At 33.4% G+C, this 13765-nt stretch overlaps 2 protein-coding genes across 2 annotated transcripts; both read left to right on the top strand.

Annotated features, from left to right (window-relative positions):
- Positions 1-1986: 1986 nt before the first annotated feature.
- LOC146926940 (3-ketoacyl CoA thiolase 1, peroxisomal-like) lies at positions 1987-7403 on the top strand. The gene is made up of 14 exons (XM_085700364.1): positions 1987-2237; positions 2329-2387; positions 3003-3087; positions 3743-3869; positions 4132-4230; positions 4320-4387; positions 4904-5011; positions 5097-5174; positions 5249-5381; positions 5516-5612; positions 6180-6303; positions 6392-6500; positions 6861-6944; positions 7064-7403. Exons 1-14 carry the CDS (start codon positions 2148-2150, stop codon positions 7108-7110), a joined length of 1308 nt encoding a protein of 435 aa, XP_085556490.1. The 5' UTR covers positions 1987-2147; the 3' UTR covers positions 7111-7403.
- Positions 7404-9838: 2435 nt separating this feature from the next.
- On the top strand, positions 9839-10793 carry LOC146926939 (RING-H2 finger protein ATL33-like). The gene has a single exon (XM_085700365.1). The coding sequence runs from the start codon at positions 9979-9981 to the stop codon at positions 10561-10563; it is 585 nt and encodes a 194-aa protein (XP_085556491.1). The 5' UTR covers positions 9839-9978; the 3' UTR covers positions 10564-10793.
- The last annotated feature ends 2972 nt before the right edge of the window (positions 10794-13765 follow it).

The raw sequence follows: 13765 nt of genomic DNA, 5'->3' as shown, positions 1-13765 counted from the left end.
GCCCAAAGATAAGTAATATATGGTTGATAATTGTTTCACCCAATAATCAAAATCGAATTCTACCAAATCATTCATACTTAGGGGCTCTCACATGAATACAAAAAATCAGCAAACACGCCAATAAAACCAAAAGAGAATTTACTAACCGTTTTTTTTTCCCAGTGAAGTCTCATTTAACGTCCCAATGCAAACTATGGAACCGAATGTAGATCATGTTTGAATAAATAACTTAATTTGCAGCTTATAACGTAAGCTTTATCATGATAAGAATTTATGCATAAATTATTTCTATAATGACAAATAAGATAAATAAAATTATTTTCGTATAAGCTACAAGTTATTTTTATAAGCTAACCTTGAGGGCTTATGAAATGGAGTTGAAAATAGTTTTTTCTTTACAATAAATTGAAAATAGTTTATGAACATCTCGTATAATGTTTTAATATGCTTTCATTCACAAGCAATTTCACATATGATTATGTCTATGTATACTTTTTTTTTTTTTAGATTTTAAAAAAAACCATTTTGTTAAATAAATCATTTTTAGCCTCAAAATGAAAATATATTTCAAGTAGCTTTTCCAAAATCCATTTTTTCTAAATACAAGTAACTCAAGTGTAAGAGTTTCAAATCTTTTAAAAAAAATGATTTTTATGATAGTAAACAAACATAAATAGCTTTAGATTTTTTTTAAAAATCTCTAAAAAAAAGTCTCTAATTTAACTCAAAATCTATTTTTTTTAAAGCTGAAACAAACGCACCCAGAGTCGCTCGAAATTCCAATTCTTCCAATATTTATGCGAATGTAACATAAAATGAAAAGAGAAGATGGAAATAATTTTGTTGTGATTTCATTAAGAAAAATGAGGCAATGTATATATAAATACATATTTCTAATTTTATGATTCTGCTCCTATAACTCAACAATCTATTCCTACAATGTCGGTCTTAAATTTTGAAGACTTGGTACCTTTTAGGTATTCTATTGGGTAGTTTTTTTTTAGTCTTATGAGAGTCGCTGTCTCACTTAAGACTTCAATCCTAAGTGAGATCCACACTTTTAAAATATTAAAAAGTTAAAATATAATGATATAAAATTATTGATAATTGAGTACTTATTAAGTATTACTTAAAAAAAATTATTATAAATGAGTGATATGTACAAACGATACTTATTTAAGTATCCAAAAATATGCTGCTCATTATTTAGCTAAATATGCTCTTAAGAATTTAGATTGTATATGGGTCGAAGAAACTCCGCCTTGTATTTCTGTAGTTTTGACATTTGATTGATACTTATTTAAGTATCCAAAAATATGCTGCTCATTATTTAGCTAAATATGCTCTTAAGAATTTAGATTGTATATGGGTCGAAGAAACTCCGCCTTGTATTTCTGTAGTTTTGACATTTGATTTATTGTCAGACTTCTTTCGTTAATGAAATTATTTTTAACGTCAAAAAAAAAAGTATCCAAAAATATGTGTCTCCATTGTAGAGACTCGTTTATTCCTTACTTTATTTTTATGTTTTCAATTCTTTTAAATTTACTACTCCCTCCGTCCCGGAATAACTGACCCATTTTCTAAAAAAAAGTGTCTCAAAATAACTGACTCATTTCAATTTTCAATACAACTTTCATCATTCCCAATACAATATAACACTAAATAATACTACTTTTATCATTTCCAATACAATATATTTCACTTTTCCCTTTATTTATACATTTTTCTTAATCTGTGTGAAAAACCAAAGTAGGTCAATTATACCGGGACGGAGGTAGTAGTATCTTTCACCTATTAATTCGTCTCCAATTTTATAGACCAAATTCAATATTTATTCTGAAATTAATTTAGAACACTTTCCTAGTAGTACCTCTATCATGAAATAAAGAAAAAAACAGCACTTTCCGAGTAGTCGGTGTTTACTATAGAAACACGAGTATTCCGTGTTTTCATATACATTGAAAATTGATAAGTGTTTTAAACAAGTCTTTTGTTATTTTTTATAGTTGTTGGGACTTGGGTGTGAAAGATACCATCGCGTTTACTCAATTTTCTTAAAGTCAATCTCCACTTTCTATATCATTCATCATAGTCACAAATTTTTCAAAGTGTTGTAGAAACTGAAAAGACAAATACTAGAAAATATGGAGAAAGCAATTGAAAGACAAAGAGTTCTTCTTGAACATCTAAATCCAAATTCAGTTACTTCATCTAATCATTCCACTCACCTCTCTGTAAGTTTTACATGTTTTGTTATATACATTTCAAGTTATGTGTTGTTGTGTTTTATGTTTTGATTATAGTTGTTTTGTTTTTCACTTGCAGGCTTCATTCTGTTCTGCTGGACAAGCAGGTGGATCCGAAAATGATGTGGTCATCGTAGCGTAAGTTACTGATTAATATTGAAGGCGTACATGGTGTTTGACACGTGTCAATGTCGCTGACACGAGTTAGATTCAGTTATTTAATTTTCACAAGTTATTATCGGTGTTTGTTAAATGTTAGTGTCATGTGCGGTGTTTGTGTCAATGCTTTTGAGATAGATACACACATTGAAGGTGTGTATGATGTTTGACACACGCCGGTGTCACTGACACGACGCTAACACATGTAGTTAGGTTATTCAGTTTTCTAAAATTACTATAGGCTAGAACATGTCCGTGTTTTTGTCTTGTTTGGTGTTCATGTCTATGTCAATACTTCATAAATAGATCATTTATATTGAAGGTGTGTTTGGTGTTCAACACATGCCGGTTTCACTAACACGACGCTGACACATGTAGTTAGATTCGATTATTCCATATATATTTTATTTGAATTATTACTAGTTGTCGTGTTCGTGTTTGGTGTCAGTGTCTGTGTGAGTGCTTCGTAGACGTGAGCCTTTTTATTTTTTAGTTTTTTGGTTACCTGAACCTATTTTTTTGTTTACTAATGTTTTCAAAAATTTTAGGGTAGTATTAATTTTCTGACTTTAATTTTACTGCAATGATGACCAGTGCATATCGTACTGCTATTTGCAAAGCAAAGCGTGGGGGATTCAAGGATACTCTTCCAGATGATCTACTTGCCTCAGTTCTCAAGGTAACGACTTCGATTACTATTAGTCAACTGGTGTTGAGTATAGTGTAGGAGAGCTAGAATATTTAAACATTGCATTATACTTTGTAACACTAAGAACTGCATAATCGAAAACCTATAACAACCACTTTGTTGTCGAGACGTAGGCACAGCAGAACAAACTACATGATCAATCATTTGCATTCTTGTGTCCGCTTATTTATCTGTTGTTGTTTGAATTGCATTTGCTGTTCTAACAATTGGTAAATACAAAAATATTGGAAAGGACAGTGCCACTGCCAACTACTACGTAAGAAAAATGGATTAGTGAACATTTATAACAGGATTTATTAATTGTGGCTGGGTCTAAGTAAAGATGTTAATTACTCATACGTCATAGCATTACAATTCAATCTCGAATATTGAGACACATCGTGTTTAGTTAACTCCTCAAAACGTAGGATTCACTTTAGTGGTTAACGTGTCCTTTGAGGAAAACGGTTTTATGTTTGGTATACAGTTGAGAAGTTGCTAAGATATGTTTCGAAACAAAATATCTAGAGTTCATTTGGATTATGATTGAACTTATCAACTATAAAAAATGGTTTGATTCAAAATTATCTTATGCTTTATTAGTTTGGTTTTTTCCTATGATTCCTTATTCATGAGCTCTCTGTAGGCTGTGATAGAGAAAACAAATGTGGAACCAAGTGAAGTAGGCGACATAGTTGTAGGCACAGTTTTAGGACCAGGATCAGAAAGAGCAATTGAGTGCAGAATGGCTGCATTTTATGCTGGTTTCCCAGGTCAGTTTTACAATCTCTATTCATTCATCAAAGATAACAAGCACATGATATTTCATTGGCATGGTAGTCTTGCTGACACTATCTACTGAGTTTCAGCTTCTATCGCTTTAATTCATCCAAAAACATGCACATGATATATATGACATTGTTGAGTGACTTCACTAGATGTTGAACTCAGTTTTTTATTTGATTTAATGCTTTAAATTAGTATATACTTTTAGCTTAATTGTCAATATGTGATTGATCTCCAATTTTCAAGCAGAGACTGTGCCGCTTCGAACTGTCAATAGACAATGTTCGTCCGGACTTCAAGCAGTTGCTGATGTTGCTGCTTACATAAAAGCTGGGTTCTATGACATTGGTAAGAAACTAAGAATGATTCTAGACTCTATTTACATGTCATGGCCTTGTAATGTTTTGGCCTAATCTTCTTCCTCTTATTTGATGAAGGAATTGGGGCTGGATTGGAGTGTATGACACAAGATAGTATTTCGGGGGTTCGCAAAACTAACCCAAAGGTACATTTAAGTCGCATTTTTCAAATTCCTGATAAATAACTTCTTCAGTTAGTTAGTTATCTAGTCAATGTGAATCGAATAGACTATGGTTGTGTTTGGATTAACCATGATTGGGAGTTTTATGGAAACAGCATATGAAATTTTCATAAGCATTTACCTCATTTCAATAAGTTCTTCATAATAGCTTATAGAAACAACTTTCTACTTATATGAAAATAATTTAACCACATTTTCTCATTGATTATAATAATAGCTTGTGCATAAGAACTTATATGATATGCTCTTAACTTATCTATTTAACGAAACACAGCGTATGAATAAGAGATAAGGTGGATTAGTGAGTGCTATCTTTGGTTTTGGAGAGGAATTTAGAGTGGGAGAGAACTAGGTCTCTCCCACACCTAGATTGTAATAAAGTTTTCTATCAATGAACACATATAACTAGTTCCTATCAATTCCACATATTTTCCTTTGAAACTTTTTTTACTTATCTTAACCTTTTCATTATTTTAATAGGTTGAAACCTTTGCACAAGCCCGTGACTGTCTTCTTCCTATGGGAATAACTTCTGAGAATGTTGCACAGCGTTACGGAGTGACAAGGCAGGAACAAGACCAGGCTGCTGTAAGCATGAAATGTGCATTCAATGTCCTATAAAAATTTATGAAAAGATTATAAAGGTGAATTAATTCTTTTAATGTGAAATTAGGTCGAGTCTCACAGGCGCGCCGCAGCTGCAACAGCATCTGGTAAATTCAAAGACGAAATCATTCCAGTTTCTACAAAGGTGGGTTCAACTGCCAAGATGAATTTCCTTTTAAAATTTGTAGTGTTATTCTAATGATGATTTTGTTTATAAAGTTTGTGGATCCTAAAACTGGAGAGGAGAAACAAATTACTGTTTCTGTTGACGATGGTATCCGACCAAACACAAATTTGGTAGATCTTGCAAAGCTGAAGCCTGCATTCAAAAAGGATGGAACCACAACTGCAGGTAATCAAGAAGGTTCTCCTTTTGCTAAATTTTTGGATCCAAGTTCCTTGTGCTCTGTTTAACTTCGATCCCATATGTAGCCTGCATTCCTTATACCTTGTGAATATGTCCCCTCTAACTATATTTAACTGCAGGGAATGCTAGCCAAGTTAGTGATGGTGCAGCAGCGGTGCTTCTCATGAAGAGAAGTGTGGCTGTACAAAAGGGGCTTCCTATTCTTGGAATCTTCAGGTATACCATAATGATATGAGTAAACAGTCACTTTGGTTCTTGAATGTGTCAAGCACTGTCACTAATCTATAGTTCTTGAATGTATCAAAATTACAAAATACATCCATGAACATGTCTTTTTAGTCATCGAATGTGTCTTCTGTGTATTTTCAATATTTATCTAGATACATGGACTAAGGTATCTAATACATGGACTAAGGAATTAGATACCTGGGAAGTACATTTTTAGATAAATATAAACTTATAAAACAGGCGTCTAGATGTAGGGACTAGGGCTACTGTTCTTTACCTATTGTAAATATTACACCAAATTTGGCATCCTGTAGGACAAGCTAATTAAATTCAGAAATGTAATATTATTAATTATATACAGGTAATACTTATTAAGTACTTTATGTTGCTATGATAAAGGACATTCGAAGCTTGAAATTTTGATAGTTTTAATATTAGACTCTCTTGTGCTTCAAAAATGTTCCTAATTCGATAGGAAAAGCTAGGATAGTACAACTTCATTCTTTATTTTTTTTTATTCCATCAAATTTAAAAACAGTAAATTCAATGTTGTAGGAGTTTTGCTGCTGTTGGTGTAGATCCTGCTGTCATGGGTGTTGGTCCAGCTTTTGCTATTCCAGCTGCAGTGAAATCTGCTGGTCTTGAACTTAGTAACATTGACTTGTATGAAATAAATGAGGTAAAGTTTTAACAGTTTTCATGATAACAACCAACAACTTTCTATTGCACATTTTCTAAGCATTTATCAATTTTGTGATCTTGTGTAGGCATTTGCATCACAGTTTGTTTATTCCTGCAAGAAATTGGGGCTTGATCAAACAAAGGTCAATGTCAATGGTGGTGCCATGGCTTTTGGACATCCTTTAGGTGCCACAGGTAAAGTTGAGATATTTAAGACCTGTTTACTTCACGTATTTCATGTTTCCATTTCCACTGATACAAAGAATATTGCAGAAGCCACTATGCATGTTTCCGAAAGAGTACACTAAGATATTTAAGACCTGTTTACTTCACGTATTTCATGTCTTCTTATTAAACCAAAGAGTACACTAAGATATTAAGAAAGGCTCCTAGAAACATGCATAGTGTTTATATTATTGTAACAGCTGAGCTCATGTGTTTGATCTTTATGAAAAGCATAAGCAATCTTATACTCACACCAGTTGAACAGATTGATTTAATGCTGACTTTATGATGCTTACATTGGAGAATTTTCCTACTGTCTTTTATTGTCAGGTGCACGATGTGTTGCAACTTTGTTGAATGAGATGAAGCGTCGTGGCAAAGATTGTCGGTTTGGTGTAATCTCGATGTGTATAGGTAGTTTCATCTTTTGACCTTATTCCATTTCATTTTTTTGAAGCAGACCATGCCTAAGGAGAAAAATAAACAGATTATTAGTACCTTAATGTGAGAGTTTGTACTGTTATACATTTCAGGTTCTGGTATGGGAGCTGCGGCAGTATTTGAAAGGGGAGACTTCTGAGAAGTTGTGGAAGTTTAGAATGGTTAGAAAAATTAGTAATTGCTTGTCACAAGTATGCTTGATCTATGCATATCATTTGAAATCGTTCTATTTTGAATTGAAGTTGTGAAAATGAAATAAGGAAAATAATGAAGGGTTCATGCAAAAGAATAGAGTGGAACTTTAATACATCATAATTCACTCTTGTTTAGATGAAGTAATCAAGTTGCTCCCTCTGTTGCTATCTTACATGTCCTTTGAGGTTTTTGTACACTAATCAAGAAAACCAATAAATTTTGTTGTTTTAGATGAAATTATGTCTTTTTTTGTGATATCGTGACTGTTCTTTATTTCATTACATCTATTTAATGTAGTTTGAAACTATGACAGATAAATGTCCTCGTGAGCTTAGCTCAGTTGGTAGGGACAATGCATAATATATGCAAATGTCTGGGCTACAAACCCTGGCCACCACAAAAAAAACTATGACAGATAAATAGGACTCCTTCGTCCCATATTTAATCTACCACACAAGCTCTATATTGCTTTTAATTATTACCACTCTACAAATGTTGATAACCACAAATCAAACCAACAATAGTTTATTCATAAGAAGGCTATTCCAAATACAATGAATGCGCCAAAAAAACAGTGCGAGTAGCATAGTTGGTAGATGCTCTTGCTAGCTGGTAGTTGTTTTTCAAAACAAAAAGTTCCTTACATATAAGGGACTTGGTAATATCAGTTTTATCATTGTGAATATTGTCAACTAGCTTACTATCAAACTCTATCATCACCTTGTCTAGATTGATGGATATAAGTCAATTGAGTGCCTGGACTAGTCCCCATGCCTCACCTTCTGCTGCTGTCATCTTGGTGTGCATCCATGTCATATATACAGTTTGGAATCTGCCAAGACTGTCGCGGATGCAGGCACCCATACCAACAGTCTGATACAGAGAAAGTAGCAGCGTCAATGTTGCATTCTATAGTACCATAAGGACGAGGAGCCTGTATGTATGAACCTACTGTTGCGTGTTGCCTCGGTTATGAGCAGGCTGAGCATGACACGAAGATTGTAGCATTCAATACTGCATGGGCAAGTCAAGAACACTTGACAATTGTTTTCCAGAGCATCATCACAACCTACACACAAAGGCGGTAAAATTACACATCTAGTCTACTGATTTATATGGTTTGCCATGCAATTCCTCAATAAATGCCATATGGAAGTACACACCTTAGGTAATACTCAAGGAGACCAAATACACAACCAATCTCCTGGAACTGAGCTCTTACCGATTGAATAGTCTCTGCATACACACCCTATAATTCACCGTATAATTTCCATGTTTACCAAACACCAAATAATTTGGTCCCTTTTAGAGAAATCTAGTAGCAGAATTCTTAAAATATCCTCCGAATCTCTGTCATAAAAAATTCCCCCACCAATTTTTCATTTCACTTTCCATTATTTTAGTCTGTTAGTTGATGAACCACCATGCTCTGAATGTTACTTGTCCTTGATGTTGCAATAGCAGGAGCCTCCTCATTTCTCAATCAAGAGACATCCCAAACTGAGATGCTGCCACCATTACCAATCTTCCAATGATAGCCCTCTTCCGACAACATTTGGGTCGACCAGATACTATGCAAAACATAACTCGGATTGTACCCTAGGCCGCTTCTAAAAAATCCGCACGTGAGAAATATTTAGCTATGAAAATTCTTGTTACCATAGTATCCAGGTTGGTCATTAACTTCCAACCTTGTTTCCATATCATTGCCAAAGTCTTGTCACTTTATGTTTTTGTCAAAAGTTAAGCTTTACTTTTAGATTAGGTGCTTCTCTATTAGGGATGTGGTTAGGTTCTATATAAAATTGAATAATGAAGATTACACATAATTGCTAGTAACAATAAAATTATTTAAAAAAAATCCAAACAAAGGTATGTGACATTCATTTCATCAATACCAAAATCAAGAACAAAATATTTAAACCCCTAAATGCTTATACTTGAACTATATTCATGTTATTCGATTTCAAGTAATCCAATAACATGCAGACATATTCCAAAAAGACTCCAAGACAAGTCTCGTGTTTTATTAATAAACCGAAAAGTACAATCTTGTGATTACTACTTGTAGAACAAGCAGCCATATATCAGAAGCTTCATCCACTTAGATCAAGTCAAGTACAACACCTCAAGACACAAGCCAATTTAACAATCACACGTTGAAAAATGGAAGCTATGAAAACAACCATGGGATGCCTAAATTATCATTTTTTTTTCTGCCCAAGGTATCATTGAGTCGGAAGTTAGAGATTAATCTTTTGACATACAAAAACTCGTTTAAAGGGAAGACATCTCTTAACAAGCGTTCTTCAATACACTTTGATCTATTACCGTAGAGTTTCACACAATTTTACTATATAATTAATCTCGCTCCTTAATGTGAGATCAAACAATTTAGATTACACATCAATTTTAACATCAAATCGAATGGTTGAGTTTTGTAACTATGTTACACAATTACTGAACTAAATCCAAGTCTATTCTTCCATATACACTACTTAGAGATCAAACTCTTAACCACGCGTCACTCATCTACCAACTACGCAAACACCATACACAAAGAAAGAAGCTATAATTTTATATTCTTACTTAACATCTAATCCACATTATATTAATTCTCACTCCCACCCCCCTATCAATTCCTAATAAAGCTTGAAACAAGTAACATCAAAACATAACTATCCCTTTCATTTGTGTCATTATTAACAAACATAGCCAACCACTTTTTCAACCAAACCTAAAACATAACCACATGAAACATAAATAATACTCACACTTTAGTTGTGTAACTTCTCTTATAATCCATCTCATTATGGAACACGCAACTCCTCCCACCCACTCACCACCCTTACCGTTCTCAGCGCCACCACTGACCGCCGCACAAATCGCCATCTTAACAACACCACCACCGCCTTTTCCAGACACTTCCCGTTCCGTTGATCTCTCTCCTCTTGAATTTCTACTAGCTCTTGTTGCTATTGTCACCATACCTGCTTTAATCTACACTTTCATCTTCGCTTTTGGATTTTCCTTTTGCCGCCGGCGACCGGAGCAAAACTCCGGTGAACTCTCCCTCACTTCTGATGACCAAACCAAAGATGGTGGTGCTTCTATTTCCGATCTTAAATACCGGGAGGATGCTCATGTGAAGGAAACCGGTGGTGATTGTCCTGTTTGCTTGTCGGTGTTCGCCGACGGTGAGAAACTCCGGGAGCTGAGTTGTTGTAAGCATTATTTTCATGCTGATTGTATTGATTTGTGGCTTGGAAATCGATCTAGCTGTCCGATTTGCCGTGCTACGGTCGCTGGTAAACGGAGGAATATGTCGGCGGCGGCGGCTCCGGCGAGAGATAATGATATGATGCAGGGTCTTCCAGATGCTTCTGCTTTAGTTTGAATTTGTGGAGCATCTTAATTTTTAATTTTTGTTTTTTATTTTATTTTTGGATAAAGGGTGAAAAATGTGGAGTAAAGTAAACTAAACTTTTAGCAAATTGAAACTTTTAACAAGTTTGGTTGACAAGAGTCGAGCTTTGAACTTCGATCACAACATTTTATATAACGATTTTCTATTTTTATCAGTTGAATTAGAATTTATGACCAATCAATTTAAAAGTTCAATTTGCATATTATCTTTCTTTTGTACTAGTAGTAGCGTATTATCTATGACAATATTGTTGGATAATGAAATTTAAACTCATACCTTGATGTGGTATGAGTTAAATCTTGTTAAAACACATTTTCAAATGTCACTTTTATTAATAATTTTTGTTGGAATAAGTTAAACGTAGCTATAATCTTTCTTCAATTGTCTTAAAATTTGTAAACACGTTTTCAAATGTCACCTTTTATTAATAATTTTTGTCGTTAAATTTGTTTTTAGAAATATCAATTTATTCATCAACGGTGTTTCTTGTTGGACAATTTAGTTCATAGCATTATTCACAAAAAGACATTAAGAATGTATTTGTAATGTCGATACATTTAATAACTATAACATCGTCTTTGCTCAAAAAAAAAAAAACTATAACATCGTCTTGAATATTCTGGAACAATTTTTTTCATTCTTTCTTTCTCTCTTTTACTCGTTGAGTAAGGCAACATATCTATAGACTTTGAGACTAACGTTGTCAAATAAATGGTGAATAAATCCAACATAATCATCCTTAAAAACAAAAATCCAACATAATATAATCATAATCATATCAAAGATACTAATGGAGTTAACAATTTTTAAGTTCTAGTGTTGAATCTATATTTGGAAAATTGCTGAAACATGAACTTGAATTGAATCGACTCGTAGAAAGTGAAGAAGGTGAAAAGAAGAATAAATGTCTTGCTCCAAAAGCTATGATCAATGAGAAATCTTCCTTTAATCCAACTAGTTGCAAGTGTGGTATAAAGGGTCACATAAAATCCAACTGTCATCTAAGAAAAAAAAAAATATACAAAAGTAAAGAGGGCTTCTATCGCTCATGACAAACACACGAACTTATTCGATGAATCAAAAGAATTTCAAGAAGAACAACGATGCAAAAAGCGGAAAAGAAACTAGTTTTTGCACTTAACCATTGCCAACAATATTATTATCACTCTCATTATTTTTACACTTGGTAATTTATTTTCTTGAGACCTATTTTATACTACATAGTTAAGTTGTTTCACTTGTGCTTCAATTTGTTTATATCTACACATTTGGTGTAATTTTTTAATTCATGTATTTCTTATTTGTATTGGGTGCGATCCCAAGGTTTCAAAAGATGTGATATCACTGGTTTTTAGAGACTCTTTTACAAAGGATGGTTTTTTTTTCCGTTGGATAGTGATCGTTATTTCTAAATATTACTAGCTTGTCCTAATTAAAAGTTTGGCAAGTAAAAATCTCAAGGGGATTTTCCTTAGGGACTAGACGCAGGCCTTGTTGTTTTTGGCCAAACTATGAGAAACTTCTTGCGTCTTTTCTCTCATCTCTCTTACTTTATTTGTTATTTATTTATCTCACCATCTCAAATTTCCATATTTATTTACACTTTTTTTATAACCACTTTATTCTATTTGGCTAAACAATTATTTAAGTGCTTACTTTTAAAAACGTGGCGAAGAACACAATCCCCTTGTAAATAGAAGATAGTTCATACTCTCAGCCGCACTCTTGTCGGGTACATGTATGTATCTCAAAAGTTAGTAAGATTGGTCACGACATTTGTCCACTCGAGTCGACATATAAGTGTACCTTGCTATAAATTTGAAACACATCTAAATAAACATTCAAGATCATATTATTTACACGCTTTGAGATCATTTAGGGTTATAGCATAACTTAGGTTAAGGTGGGATATATTTGGGAAAGTAGGCTAATAAAACAACTTGAAGTTAGATTTTCAACCTACGGATTCCTATTAGACATTTAAGCATTTCCAACCTTCCTTCCTTAAACCAACACATGATGGGTACTAAGTATAACTTTTTATCTTTTTCTTTTCTAATTTTTTATTGAAGGGACCAAATTTTTTTGGTGTTTTTTGCTCTTTATTTTTTTTTGTCGGTGCATATTTTTATATGGTTTTATTTCCATTTTTTTTCATTTTTTATAAATAAGTTCTAATGGTGCCCCATCCCAAACTAAACATGTTGCTAATTCCCTTGCACACTCCTTTATTCATTCAAAAAGCTAGCGGTACAAGGTCAGGGTCAAGCATTAATGATTCAAGGCAGAGGATCTCCCTCATCTTGTTCTCTTTAGGGTATATTTTTCTATTGTTTTGTAATGATGTATGTTGCCATGTGCAACTAAACTTCTCTTGATTAAGGTTTCAAGATGAACCACTTATTATTTGTTGGATTCAAATAATAAAGTTTTTTATTATGTTTTCGATTCAAATGTCTGATTTAATTTCTATATGTCCGTAGAAACTTAGAACTTTCTCCTCATTCCCAAAATCTGCTCCTTTACGTTGAGCCTTCCTAAAGTTAATCAAGTTTTTGTCACTATGTTTCATGCCATTCTTTTTAACATAGCGATTGTATATTCTCACGAACACACCCATTTCTTCTTCATTAGATGAATCTTCATTAGAGTCACAATCCTCTTTAACCTAAGAGTTTTCCTTGGATGAGGAGGCTTTTAACCCAATGAACTTATTCTCTTTCATTTTGAGGCTTTCCTCACTAGCTTCATCATCATAATCTCATGCCCATGTTCCTTGAGCTTTCTGAATAGAGTGATGATATCTAAGGTGTTGAGATTTTGATGGCGATAAATTTTGGTTGCCAATCCTTATTCATCCATCTTAAAACCTTATTAGTGCAATCTTGGTTTGAAATAGTCTTACCAAGGTTTTATATCTTATTGACAATGTGAGTAAATCTCATTTGCATAGAATAGACGGTTTCATCATATTCCATATGAAATAACTCGTATTATTGAGTTAGAGTATCAATCTTTTATTGCTTGACGTCCTCAATACTCTCATTGAGGATTTCTATGGCGTCCCATAATGTTTTGGTTGTTTCACAATTTGAAACAGAATGATACTGATCATTTACGCCTAGGGTAAAGATAAGTATATTTCTCGCTTTCAAATCATATTGGACCTTTT

This window comes from Medicago sativa, chromosome 4 (assembly GCF_051527215.1).
Source record: "Medicago sativa cultivar Bolivia chromosome 4, Bolivia_mono, whole genome shotgun sequence".
NCBI lineage: Eukaryota > Viridiplantae > Streptophyta > Magnoliopsida > Fabales > Fabaceae > Medicago > Medicago sativa.
This window is presented reverse-complemented; position numbering and strand designations above follow the sequence as displayed.

Coding starts and splice junctions, on each gene's coding strand:
- LOC146926940 (XM_085700364.1), top strand. CDS start 2,148: ATGGAGAAAGCAATTGAAAGACAAAGAGTTCTTCTTGAACATCTAAAT. Junction 3,088..3,742: donor TACTTGCCTCAGTTCTCAAG/GTAACGACTTCG, acceptor AGCTCTCTGTAG/GCTGTGATAGAGAAAACAAA. Junction 5,382..5,515: donor GGATGGAACCACAACTGCAG/GTAATCAAGAAG, acceptor ATTTAACTGCAG/GGAATGCTAGCCAAGTTAGT.
- LOC146926939 (XM_085700365.1), top strand. CDS start 9,979: ATGGAACACGCAACTCCTCCCACCCACTCACCACCCTTACCGTTCTCA.